Source organism: Hyposmocoma kahamanoa, unplaced genomic scaffold (assembly GCF_003589595.1).
Source record: "Hyposmocoma kahamanoa isolate Upper Pololo Valley unplaced genomic scaffold, ASM358959v1 129, whole genome shotgun sequence".
Taxonomy (NCBI): Eukaryota; Metazoa; Arthropoda; class Insecta; order Lepidoptera; family Cosmopterigidae; genus Hyposmocoma; species Hyposmocoma kahamanoa.
Window position 1 is genome coordinate 1,643,035 of NW_020653460.1, and position 14,371 is coordinate 1,657,405.

Below are 14,371 nucleotides of genomic sequence, written 5' to 3' on the forward strand. Positions count from 1 at the left end.
TTACAAAGGGGGTACTTCCATAGTGGTCCCATTTCATTTTGAAGAAAATCATCCACCTCGAAGGGTGGTTGTTCACGCATGAAGATTCATTTTTATAAATAGCGCCTAACTTTAATTTAGGAGCAATTACTTTAATGGTTGATTTTGCTATTTCTCCAATTCAAGGCGTTTTTATCCCAATATACTTTGTGTAGTGTCGTAGTGACAACCAATTTTTATTATCTCCAGTGTCAAGTCCTGTATAGTGGCGAACTAGGGGATATTTCAATAAAACTTAGCAAATAGACCTAATTCCACGTACTTTTGAGGTCGGTTTTTTTAGTACTCTGTACTGAGATTATTTGAGATCCATATACCGAGACGGGGTACCCCGTACTATCATATTCTAATATTAAATTTTACGGTAAACACTGTTACTGTCCGTGAATGGGTTAAGAACTTATATACTACAGCATTGATGCTATTAGGATTATAATTATGAGTGTTTAGGGGTGATACTTATAAAACTAAGTTTGTCCTCGACTAAGCAAGAAATGGCGAGCTAAGCAAAATTTTCGTAGTTACAAGACGAATTTTCCAAGGTTTCACATTTATATAGCGAACGGGTATGAAGTGGGATAGAATGATAATATGTGTTTTCCATGAGAGGCGGGTAGATTTTGATCACATGGTTCACACAATAGAAAACCCTTTTTGATAATAATTTTTATCATTTGCACGTGTTGCTCGACGCTGTAACTTGCCGTGATGATTTGTCTTTAGTGACTGAAAAATAACCAACAGATTTGACGAAAGTAGCCACAACAACATGGCCGCTATGAACTGTCAAAATCGACCCACTCTTAATGGAAAACCCTTTGTAACTTGGACCTTTTCAAGGTGAGAGCGAATATTATTTTAGTGTGCTTAATCCGTCGTTGACCTTATCGTCACTTTCCCTCAGATGAGTCGGAGGTCAAATGTCAAATTACTTATTTTATTAAAAAACTTTGCTTAAGTTTAAGCGAGAAATTACGATGTAAACTGCCTCTGTGGTGGCCAAACGGTTACCATGGTGGACTGCCACGCAGAGGTTCCGGATTCGATGCCCGGGCCGGAAGAAATATCTGTATGGCCTACATTTATTTCTCTCGTGAGTTTGGGTGTAATTTGTAGTTGTCTACCTATGTGCGTGTCCATGGCACCCACGATACAGGGTTTCCTTAAACTCGGAAGTTTCTTCTTCTTCTTCTTCTTGCTCAAACTAATGCAAAGTTCGTATTGTAAATGCGAAAAACTCTTCCAGGTCTTGCAGGTATTCTCGATCTTAAAATATTTCAAATAAATTTTGTAAACGATAAATGTAGTCAAATGTATATTTACAAAGAGCAAACCCTAGAATTTCTAGCTCATTCTTTTCTGCCTTACGAATGAGCAGAAGAGTTTAAACTATTTCAACCATATGACTATTTCAAGTGTATTTTGCTTACATAGAGATGATTTAAGATTGAGATTGAGCTTAACTTGCCATTTTTCGTAGTCGAATAGAAAAACTTACATTAGATATAAATTCACAAATTTTTTTCCCCCTTATCGCGTATACCGTACAACACACCTACCAGCACCAATGCAAAAACAGCTATGCCTCCTACAATGTACCACACAAGGGCCGGAGATACATGTTCTGAAAACAAAACAAAAGAAAATTTAATAATACATTTTTCAAGTTGGAATACAATGTATTTATGGTAACCTATCACAGATTCGAATTTCTTTTTTCCGAAACAACGTTTGTTCGAATTTTCATTACACCGAAAACCGAATTATAACGAAACCATTGTTCTTTCAGGATATATTGGATGTTTATCGCAAAGACACGATTAGGTTCGATTAGATTAGATTAAGTTAGGTTTAAAAGAAAAAACATTTTCTTCTCAAAATCACTTTCGAGGTTATGAAAATTCGAGCAAACGTTACTTCTGGTCATTTCGGTCTTCTGATAGGTAACCTGTATTTATTTAAAAAACCACTCCTATTTAACTAGCATATTATGAATCACGGAGCAATAACTCAAGAGGTCTGCTAATCTCCATACTCCAAACATAGCTCTGAATCTAATCCTAAACAAAATAAAAGAAGAGCCGGCACTAGTCATAAAAATCTGTGCAATAAACGCCATCTAGTTGATTTGTTTGTTATCACTAGAAATTAGAGTATGTTAGATAAATTGCAATTTGTCAATGTAAAACAAAATAGTTACAAAAATAGCTATTTGGTACTATTTTTTTATACTATCAAATGACGGTACGGACAAGTCGTGCGCCTGATGATAAGCTACACGCCTGTCCATAACAGTTGCAGCGACACTCAAAGATCTGAGGGGCACTGCCACTGCGTTCTTTACCTTGAGACATAAGTTGACAAGTCTCACTTGCCTGTAATTTCACTAGCACTCTTCCTTATTCTTCATAATCGGAACGCAGTATTAATGCTCGCATTACTGCTTGGTGGCAGAAATAGGTAAGGAGGCAGTACTTCCCTGGACGCACTCTTTCACAAGGAGCTCTATTACTACCTATTAAATACCGAAGATATTTCGTGGAAACCATTTTTGTTTAATAATTGTGTCTAATCAAGATAACAAGATTATAGTACCGTGCGTTTGGCGACAACAGTGTTTTATACCATTGTTTATCCAGTAGTTGCAAGAAACTTCTTTACCTTTTGTAGGCATGCACTCCTTAACGACTCCGTCAATTTTCACTTGCACCAAAAGTCTCGTAGATAGGATGTTCAAGCCTACATCAGTTCGTGCACGGCAGAATATTTCTGTACAATGATCAGTGCCGTTGACATTTAATTTAAAGGCTAGGGTTGGCGAAGGAATCTCACTCGCAGCAAGTTGTCTTTCTAACATTTCTGAAAGTATAAGAAACGTTTCTTTTTGTATTAGGTTTTCTTGAATTGTGGTCTATCTCAAAAATATCACAAAGGGCTAAAAAAATTTAAATGTGTCTGCCGTGCAAAGCTGACGAATCACAGACCATGCCAATGTTATCGTGTGATTATTCTAATCAATGACAATCTCGGAATTAGTTTGGATTAATTCACAATAAAAGAAGTCATAGTAGGATCAATTTCGGATTGGGTCACTATTCTTGAAAAGCTTAATTTTTTTTATGGGAATCACATCAACTCTTTATTGTAGTAATTGCGGCATCATTAAAGACGTTTACCATGTATTGATGGAATGTGTTCAGACTCAGAGACTCAGGAAACAGTTGGGCAGTATAGCCAGCATACGACAGACTTGGTGATATTGTAATGGTCAGCTCCCGTAGTTTTGTGCAGGCATGAGACTTGATGAGCGTAAGAATTTTTTTTTTCGTGTAGAAGTCCTCCTAGGATATGACTTCTACCAGCTAAAACCCCACGGTGGCCTTCTCAGGTGCTCTAGAGGAAGGATCCGCGGCCGACTTAGCGCACCGGAACCCCCCAGCACCTAGGAGGAGCTACGTCCTCCACCTCCTCTACTCACGACAAAGCGGGCCACAGCGCCCCGTCATCCTCCTCGCGGCTGCCAAACTTACTGGCGAACGGAGCCCCCGCTCAGATCACCCGCAACCGCGAAGGTACGGCGCCTCCGAGCGGAATCAGCCCTCTCCCGATCACGGACCTCCTTTTGGAGCTGCACAGGAGACCCCTGCCTCATAGGATTCTTGACCCGCCGAGCGTGAGAACTAGGTTGACCTGTTGATGTGTGTCACTCATGTACATTCAGAAACTCTTAGTGCAGTGTCCTAGCCCTAAGTGTACATAAGGTTAAACATGTACTCGATGGGTTAAAGTTATATTAATAATTATGTACCCAGTAAAACTGTAAGAGTAATTTCATATAATATAAACTCGTAATGTAACCTCGGGAACTTAAACTTCTACGTTTTTATACAAACGTTGTTACTTTTAAGTAAATATTAAATACTGGAACTGCTTATAGAATTTGATAAAGTATCTGGTTATTTCTTTTTGAAATGTGTTTTAGTTGTGTGTAAAGCGCCCTTCTTTTTCCTTTCTAAAAATGCGGCACATATCGTCTGGTAAACCCAGTTCCCACGTTCATCAAGTCTCAAGCTCGCACAAACCGACGGGAGCTGACCATTACCGTATAGTGTATTAAGCCAAGACACTGTACAAAGTAGGTATACTTAAGTAGTCTGAATCTACATTAGATGTATAAATTATGCAGCATTACGAAGCAACATTACGGTCTTCATGTACGGTAAAGCTCCTTAATTTTAATTACATATAAAAAAAGGTTTTTTAAGGTTTATTAAGTCCCATTGGACGAACAAGTCGCGTGCTTGGCAGTAATCAAGTCGTCTACCCCTAAAGATTTAGACTGGCCGGATCATTTCAGCGAGCGTAAGGTAGGTAACACGTAGTGTGAGTATTCGTATAGTTAGTCAGCGAGCCGTGGCCCGCGTTGTCGGTTTTTTGCCAATCCTTTTGAGTGTTTACGCTACGTCTCAATTTTAGTTCAATACGGTTTGGGGCAATCGTCACGAAAGCCGGCAATCGTTGCATATCATAATTATCAATGCATATCGAGCATCGTCACATAGTTTGAAATCCAACACAGTTGTTATTTTCCCTACACTGGGAGTACGTAAGTCATATTCTAGTAAAATCACAGAATCAAGAATCACGACTTTATCATCCGAAATCTCGACGTGGAGCACGGCCGAGAGCAATGATACTGGTTAGTTAGTTAATACCGTAACGTAACATGTTCGCCGCTAATGTATAAAATTCGGACAGTCGCCATCTTAAACACTCGCAGTGCCACTCAGAGCTTTAAATCGCAAAGATCTTAGAGGCACTGCCACTGTGCCCGTCACTCTGGTACTTAAAGTTGAAAAGCCTCATGTGCTTATAGTTTCATTAGTACCCTGAAGACCGACGTCCATTGGCAGGACGGTATTGCAAAGGATCCTTCGGCATCCCTCCATGCAAGCACATTGACTGCAATTATGACGCGGTATCCGAGGCATGCCAACGCGACATCAAGCTCGCGCCTTAACTTACAAGCTGGTTTATTACCGCTTGCATACTAAGGCTGGTTTCTCAGTTTTGCGTACGGTCCGTACGGACTGTCCGTCTGCGTAGAATCCGCAGTGCTCTGAATCGAGTATTTAATTTAGTGCGAATACTAACACAAGACAAGCTTACAATGAACGCACAGGTGGCTTGTGCGGAGTTCACGCGAAACGTGTTCCGTACGTAGTACGGATTACCTACAATCCTCGTCACTGTAAAACGATGTTCTAACTCCACACGTGTTACTCCGGTTTTCCGCGCGGACAGTCCGTAGATAAATCCGCACAGCTCTGAAACCAGCCTAAAAAAATGGTAATCTTGCTGAAGGAGAAAAGGACAAGAAAAAAATTTATAGGTTTCGTTGTGGTGGTTTGTTATAATATTAATAATTATACCAAACTATCATAAAACATATTCAATCAATAAATCAATAATATAAAGTTAGGTTTGTAAAAATATCCAGTTACCTTTAGAGTTGCGTTGCAACGCAGACAGTTTTGTCGAATCGGTAAAATTACTTGATTCACAAACATAATAAACGACGTCGCCAATATTAAAAAAAGTACTGCTATGGTTTGTAATTATAGTCACGCGATCAGTTCTATTTTCTGTCATCTCAATAGTTTTCTGATCCATTTTGTTCAAGATCACCGCGTTGGAGAAAGAATAGACATATTGGTCTGTCGCTGTATTGTGGAACAGAGATCGGCAGAAAACTTCTCTGTCTTCTGAGATAGGAGCTAAAGCATCTGTAAAAGTGGCATTCTCAAGTTTGCTTGGCGAGGTGTACTCTTTTTCAAAATTATCTAAAAAAGAAAACAAGTAATTTCGTTAGTAATACACACAATTAATTAGTAATGAACGACAATGTGACAGCCATGAAATTTTTTAGAAATTTTTTTTTCGGATCAAGTCAACGTTTCGGGCCCTTTACCATTCCACGGCCATTGTCACGGTTGACTGAATAAACCCCAAACGCTAAATGATGCAATTTTTAATATGCACCGAGCTCTCAAATCACACATTTAGATATATACTCTGCTTGGACTTTTCGTCTTTTTACAGTGGTTCCTTAAATTCGGCAACTTGTTACTTTAATTTTAAATTGTATTTAATTGATATTCAATTGTTTTTTATGTGAAATTACTTACTTGTTACTTTAACATAAGTGAAATAATGAGATTTCCAAAAAATCCGTGCGGTTGTTGCCCCTAGTTGACTTTAAAGAAAAAAAAACTGACTCAAAAAGGTAGGTTTTTTTTTTTATAAAAAAAGTTATAACATATTATATTTTGCCTATGGTCATTTAAAAAAATACATATATATTTTAGACAGGAAAGTATGAAGGTTATAATTTACGAAAATCGCCAAGAATCGTGAACCCTAGTGAAGGTATATTTCATGATAATTCGAAATTCGAAATCATACACATCTTTACAAAACTGTCAAAAACTATTACAGTTAGGTTGAGTGGCTAAAAGGGCTATGTCGGGCAAAAGTCCACTACATTTCTTTCAGATTTCAGCCCTTTCAGACATGTACTAGTTTTGGTCTTTACAAAATTCTTTGAATGGACAGAACTTTGATAACAAAGACCATCAAACGGCACTTAGAACTGTAACTTATAAGTAAAGTCATAATTATTTTTTTGTTATAAAATGGAAATTCTAGAATTATGCGAAAGATTGTAAACATATCAACCATATCAGATGATCATGGCCATACATAATTCATTAAAAGTTGATTTTTCATTTCATACTTTGATACCGCACGGATAGGGCTTGCAGTACCGGTCCGGTTCCTAAAATTTTGATTACCGGTGCTGGCCTCAGCTCAATACCGGTATCCCGGTAACTAGTAACTACGCTTTTTCCAGGTTACCCGTACCTATTCAATAATTTACATAATAATAATATTTTATATAATAAAGAAAAACTTCGTTCTCTAATCAAACTAAAGGTTTTTATTAAAAATATCTATCTAAGAGATAATTGATATTAAATTGAATATAACATAACATCGTAAAATCACATTGTAGTTATATAATAAGTTCAAGTAGTTCATTGGTCGCGTGCTAGTCAAAGACAAAGGATATTCCCATTGTTGGACATAGGTACAATGGCCAGGTATATGTTCGCAAAAAAGAAGGTGCTCCTTCAATCCGCATCGAAAATAAAACTCGTCTACTAACATTGCGGAATGAACAATGACTAGTACTTCGTGTTTGCATATTAGTTTCTTACTTTTTAGTACTTATTATTAAAAACTTTGTTAATAATTTTCATTTAGCTAAGGATCTAAATTGTAACATTATCTTATTAATTAGTTTTCTATTACTCTATCACAGCCATACTCCACACTCAACTCACATCTCTCACACTATACTCAATTGCTCAATCATATACCACACTCGCTCATTACGACGATTGTATTTTATTTGTATAGCACTTAAATGTTATTTTCTCCACGTCTCTATAATCATATCAGACAATTTTCCTAATTGCACAGTCTTACATCTGGTCTTAAATTCGATCAACTAGGTGATGATCTAGATTATTTTACTGTCTCTGACTCTTCGTATTATACACTTGAGCAAACACAGTCTTTGATTAAATACTCTAATAAGAACTTTAAATTAATAACTCAAAATATTCGTAGTATAAACTGTAACATGTCTGGATTCATGACAATTTTAAAACGAACAAATATAGATTGGGATCTAATGATTTTAACAGAGTGCTGGCTTCCTCATGTTATGGCTGTCCAGTGTATAGATGGTTATAACTGTCACTTAACGTCTAATAACTTCACTCAAAATGAAGGCGTTGTAATCTACACAAAAAATACCCTGACGTGCTTGGTAGAGGAGCCCGAATTTAGAGATGCTAACTGTCTAACACTAAAAATTTCTAAACATACTTCAGTAATCGCTATATATCGACCTCCGGCTCAGTCCAACCTCTCGTGTTTTCTACAATCACTCGATGACTTACTTTCAGTATGCTCTAGCTACCCAAATATTATTATATGTGGCGACATAAACATAGATATATGTAACACAAACTCTGACCGAAATTTTGAAAATTATTTGGATCTCCTTGCTTTCCATGGTCTCCTTCCGGCCCACATTCTCCCTACACATGGTAATACCCGTTTGGATCACATTATTATCAAATCGAAGCTTAAAGCTAGTGTCTTCATAGCCCAAACAATACTTACTGACCACTACACGGTTCTTTTTTGCCTCCGAAATGGCAATATTAAACAGCCTTTAATCCGTACTATTAAAAAAGTAAATCATAAAGGTCTAAAAAACGACATGAATAAAATTGATTTTAATGTTATCTTACAGCGATGTCAATACTGCAGCCAATAAACTCACTTCCTTAATGCAATGGGCAATCCAAAAAAATACATTAGAAATTCCAATTACTAGACGTAGGTTGATATTGAAACCCTGGATTACACCAGGCTTAGTTAGATGTATGCGCAACAGAGATAATTTACACAGCAAGAGCAAAAAATTCCCAAATAGTACTGTATTACGAACCACGTACATTAGATACCGTAATTTTTGTAATCGTATTCTACGTAACCTAAAACTAGAATTTGAGCGTAATGAAATAAAAAAAGCCGGATCTAATAATAAAAAACTTTGGCAGGCTATTAACGATGTAACAAACAGACAAAAAACTAAAAATTCTGCATCGGAATTAATCAATAATAACCATCAACGACATAAACCATTTTTTTGCTAACATTGGCCGTTCACTAGCTGAGAAAATCACTTCAGTCCCTCACCATCTTTATCCGTCCACAGCTCCAAAGTTTCAAGTGCACTCAATGGTTTTGCTTCCAACTGACAATGATGAAATTGAATCGCTTATAATGACTCTGAAACTCGATTGTACTATTGGGTGGGATCAAATTTCATCCAAATTACTCATTCAACATAAGAATGCGCTTGTTCCCCCTATTACTTACATTTGTAACCTGTCTCTTGCTTACGGAATGTTCCCTGAGGCTTTTAAAAAATCTTTGATACATCCCGTATACAAAAGTGGGGATAAAACCAGCGTTAACAATTATCGGCCTATCTCGGTGTTATCAGCTAATATCCTGGAGCGCTTGATTATGTTATCAGCTAATATCCTGGAGCGCTTGATTAACAATAGATTAGTCAAATACCTTGAATCGAATAATATGTTATCATCATCTCAGTTTGGTTTTCGTCTCGGCAAATCAGCTACTGATGCTGTTCACGACTTAACTAATTTTATAATCAGCAGTCTAGACTGTAAATATAAAACTCTGGCAATATTTTTAGATTTAAAAAAAGCATTTGACACAGTATCAATCCCTATGCTATTAAACAAATTGGAAGCCCTTGGTATTAGGGATAAACGGTTACTACTTTTCCATAGCTATCTGTCAAACCGCCATCAGTGTGTTACTATAGATGGATCTGTTAGTGATGATCTTTTGACTACATACGGAATCCCACAAGGAAGTATTCTCGGCCCAACCCTCTTTCTCATTTATATTAATGATCTTTGCCAGCTTCAAATTCCCTCTGGTCGAATTATTGCGTTTGCCGATGACACTGCTCTCGTTTTTTCCGCCAAGTCTTGGGAGGATTTGTTCCAGGCTGCCCAAGAAGGTCTGAATTTGGTATCCTTGTGGTTGAAGCGCAATTTTTTGACCTTAAACTCAAATAAGTCGGAATATATGATTTTTAATTTAAAAAACTTAAATTTAAATTTAACTAGAAACTTTCAACTAGTAGCTCACAACTGTAACATAGATAGTAATATATGCTCTTGTCCTAATCTACAATTAACAAAACAATACAGATATCTGGGTGTCCAAATCGATTGTCATCTCAGCTTTCGGCCGCATATCGACTTACTTGCTACTAGAGTAAGGAAACTTATTTATATATTTAAAACTTTACGTAACATTGCGAATCCTGATGTTCTAAAATCAATATATTTCTCTCTGTGTCAATCACTTATTATTTACTGCATCACCTCTTGGGGTGGTGCTTGTATGTCTTTTTTAATTTCCCTTGAACGAGCCCAGAGGGCAATTCTGAAGGTAAGTTTACGTCTCCCGTTTCGGTACCCGACTGCTGATCTATACAAATCATTCAAAGTTCTTACAGTCAGGCAGCTCTTTATTTTGTTTACTGTTTTGAAACAACACTCTCAGACATCTTTCACTCCATCCCTTCTGGCTTCACGACGCATAAATATATGTCCTTCAAAATTAGTTTCGACAACAACTGCTCAGCGTTTCTTTTAATTCCTAGGCCCTTTCTTATATAATAAATTAAATAATATATCCCCTTTTTGTGAACTCTCCAAATACGAATGCAAACTAAAAACTAAAAATTGACCAGATATCTCTTGCTCCTTAACTACGATGAGACTGAAAATCTACTAAAAGTCGTCAAATAACCTCACACTTCCACACTCACAAACACACACGCACACACACAGACACACAAGCACTCACACACTCAGGCACACACTCACTCACGCACTCAGACACACTCACTTACTCACTCGCGCGCTCACGCGCGCACGCATAGTTTGTTATACTTATTTTTTACTTCCTCCTCAGTACTTTGTATTTCGACATTACTACTAACATGACTATCCTAGGGGTTGGGTGCCTGGAGACCCATATTACAAGCTCTGCTTAGTTTGGGCTCCAGTCTCCCACAATACATTACTATAAGCTTACGTAATAATGAATATTTACTGTAATTGTAACGTTTCTTTGTATTGTGTTGTGGAGATAAATAAAGATATTTTATTATTATTATTATTATTATTATTATAATGGCATATCGTGCGCCCGTGCGAAGTTGGCAACGGGCGATTTAATAATGTCACTCAATAGGTGGTAGTTCCTTTCTATAACCGGGACTACCGGGAATCTATAATCGCGGTAGTTACCGGGACTGATTGCACCTCGCCAGTGCCGAGATTTCAGGAGGAAGCCCTATGCACGGACTTTTTGGCCAATCCAATACAATAATAATCCAACTTACTGTATTTGACGATCAATCGTATGTTGTCCATCAGATTCCATTTATCATTCGAGGCGTTGAATTTTACTGAGCACGTGAAATTCGATATTCGTTTGACGTCATCATAAGAGCCCGTCATTTGTACTTGAGGTATTTCTGAAATGTTAATCAAAAATACATGCCAAAAACGATTGTTTTTCAATTGATTCGACAGGGTTCGAATCCATGTCCGAGAAGTTTCACAACATACGAAAAACATGTGAAGACTAAACCCTCACACAGGTAAAGATAATGGTAATAATAAGTGGTAATGTAACCTACAAAAGAGCTACAAACTCAACACGCCGTTAGTTCCATCTCGCCACCGCTAGATGGCATTAGTTGCCCCCTGAATCGCGTTATCGGGGCAATAGTTTTTTTTTCTTTTTACGATACCAAGTACGCGACACGCCTATCCATAACAGTTGCAGAGCAAATCGGAGCTTTAAATCGCAAAGACCTTTAAATCATTTATTTCTTAGTGATACGCAGGTTATAAAGTTGTTACAAGAATTAATTTTGAATCACAATGATCCGCCTACATACAAAGTATTCTTAGTTTTAGTAATTCTCATGCAATAATTTGTAATATCGCACCCCTCATGGAAGAATGGCATAAGTGGACTTACGTCAAAAACATTTATTTACGAATTAGATACAGAAAAATATAACCCACATCCTCTCCAACTCTTGTAACTCTATCGAATATTGTAGATAGAGTTACAAGAATTGGAGAGGATGTAGTTTATGTTTTTCTGTATCTAATGGAGCAATAAATATTTTTGACGTGACTCTACTTACGCCATTCTTCCATGAGGGTTGCGATATACTATAATCATGAAGTCGAATTAACGCAACCTAATACTAATACATCGTAATAACATTAGTAGAATATATCAGTAACAGATTTAAGACTATGAAATGTAAATTTTATAAGAAATCTTCAATATTGCAGAATGTCATATCATTCAGGCAATTAAATAATTTAAGACATTAGTAATTAAATTTTTATTGAATTGATATTCAATTATTTTTTGTGAAATTACTCCACTAGTTTGTTATAACTATTAATACTATTAATAATATTTTTCTGTGTGTTTTTTCTGAGTGTTCGATCTTTGTATTAATATTTATAACAAACTAGTGGAGTAATTTAACAAAAAATAATTGAATATCAATTCAATAAAAATTTAATTAATACAGTGAATAGCGACATCTCTCGCCAGGACTGGTAGCTGTAAAGGTACTAACTGGGTGATAAATCTGTAATAGATTTCTTATAGATGGCGCTACGACTAAAAAGTCGTTGAAAGACCAAGTACAAAGACACGACGCAAGCACATAGAAGAATTCGTGAGGTCCGTTGGTTCGTTCCGTGGCTTAGTTGGTATAGCGTCTGGCACGGTATGCAAGAAGACGTCAGTTCGAATCCGACCGGATCGAAGGAATTTTTTCTGTGTGTTTTTTCTGAGTGTTCGATCTTTGTATTAATAATTATTAAGACATTAGTCTTAAATTCTGCACAATCATTGCTATTTCTAATTTCACTTGGAAGTGTGTTGTAGACCTTTGTAGCCATTACTATTACACTCTTTAGAAATAGAGCAGTTTTACATGATCTAGTTTTCAGTTGATCAGAACGGCGGTCTCAGGGGCACTGCCACTGCGTCACCCTTAGACAAGTTGAGAAGTTCCATGTGCCTGTAATTTCACCAGCACCCTTAGTTCTCACTATGCCGGACTGGTGCATTTGCCGGGAAACTGGGACTCGGACTAGGTGTTTACATTAAGCCGGATCCCACAACACTAAAGTTCTCACCTCAGTCGAATTCAGACCACTGTGCACGATGGACGACGAATTTGTGGTATTGTACTGGTATCTTAAAAGGCTTAATAAAGTAAAAAAAACATTGGGTAATTAAATATATTCTTTACCAAATAAAATACATCAGAAAGATTAGATTAACAGAAAGTGAGCAAAGGTGGACTTATAAAAGAGATCTCTTCCAGTCAACCCAGGGCAGTGAGAGCTAAGGTTATAAGCGGGCAATAGCGTGCAAGAGAGAGTGCGGAAGAAATATCATAAATATAAATAAAATACATAAATAAAAAAATACACTTACTTGCATAAGCATTATAATGAATAATAATAAATAGCATCAATATGTAAATAGTGTAATATATACATATAGGTCCACGTATACATATATACATAAATAAGTATGTACAAAAATTACAATAAGATGATTACTGCGATGCGATGATTCAGCAAGAAAGTGCGCTTTCAACCTTTTCTTGAAAGAAGCGATAGACGGGCTAGACTGGATATGGGGAGGTACCTCCTATTTTACAGGAAAGATTTTCACTTGAAACTTTTGGAACGTTAATGGGCCAACTGAGAAATAACGAGTTTTTCTTCAATTATTTTCGAATGACAGCATCATCTTTGGATGAACACCAAAAAGACACGCGGGGAGTACAGGTGGAGCAAGACTGAGCACTGTTCGTTCACATTACTCCGGTCCGGACGTTCTGCCGGGTCCGGCGTAATGTGAATAGCTTCATATAAATTGCATACTTCGTTTCAATCCATTTTGAACAACAAAAAGTAAACAAACAAGTTACTGACCCGACCATAGACGGTTTAGTGATGGCCAATTGTAACGCCAACTACAAATAGATTAATTAATTGAATGGATCGATTTGTTCAATTGAGTCATACTGGCGGTTTTCTTTAAATAACCTATATAACCATAATAATAATCATAATCGATTACTAAACTTTAATTGATTGAACCGAATGTTTTTTTCGAACATCACTATGCAATAGGCAAGTCATAGAAGTATAGATGAATAATAACCTCACTTCTAAACTACCATATTTCAAATACGATTTTGCGGTGCTATTCAAATGAATATACACACATCAAAAGTATTTTGGATATACCGGTCCTGTCTGCGAGTCGTGATGCGAGATCGTCCTCCATGTCGCTCGGCCACGCTGCCCGTCATGCGATAGCGCGTCCAGAGGCGACTTATGACGCTCTGTGTAGTGTTAAGAGTGAAAGCCACAGCACGTTGCCTGGAACCAGCTTCCAACATTCCGACGGCTCGCATCATCACTTCTCGGGTTAAATGATGTCGTCTCTCCAAAATAATGTAAATTATTTTGGATATTGTAATGATTTTGTCAAAACGCTATAACTCATTTTTATACAA

General features: G+C 37.0%; 1 protein-coding gene across 3 annotated transcripts; it reads right to left on the reverse strand.

The window, feature by feature from the left end:
* Window positions 1-1,448: 1,448 nt before the first annotated feature.
* Window positions 1,449-14,105, reverse strand: LOC113240302. 3 transcript variants are annotated; one of them, XM_026477570.1, is made up of 5 exons: window positions 14,078-14,105; window positions 11,135-11,269; window positions 5,544-5,882; window positions 2,701-2,898; window positions 1,449-1,663 (listed from the first exon to the last, which is right to left on the reverse strand). In XM_026477570.1, exons 2-5 carry the CDS (start codon window positions 11,250-11,252, stop codon window positions 1,551-1,553), a joined length of 768 nt encoding a protein of 255 aa, XP_026333355.1. In that variant the 5' UTR covers window positions 11,253-11,269; window positions 14,078-14,105; the 3' UTR covers window positions 1,449-1,550. The 3 variants fall into 3 exon arrangements, with proteins under 3 accessions (XP_026333355.1, XP_026333356.1, XP_026333354.1); XM_026477571.1 differs by lacking the exon at window positions 14,078-14,105 and adding an exon at window positions 12,972-13,171 and having other exon boundaries at window positions 1,449-1,657; XM_026477569.1 differs by lacking the exon at window positions 14,078-14,105 and adding an exon at window positions 12,972-13,171.
* Between the last annotated feature and the right edge of the window lie 266 nt (window positions 14,106-14,371).

What these genes read in the sequence shown, in the direction of transcription:
- LOC113240302 (XM_026477570.1), bottom strand. Translation starts at nt 11,252, where the DNA reads ATGACGGGCTCTTATGATGACGTCAAACGAATATCGAATTTCACGTGC. An exon ending in GTTGCAACGCAACTCTAAAG is followed by an intron (nt 2,899 to 5,543) that starts GTAACTGGATAT and finishes TTATACTTTCAG; the next exon opens with AAATGTTAGAAAGACAACTT. An exon ending in GGAGTGCATGCCTACAAAAG is followed by an intron (nt 1,664 to 2,700) that starts GTAAAGAAGTTT and finishes TTTTGTTTTCAG; the next exon opens with AACATGTATCTCCGGCCCTT.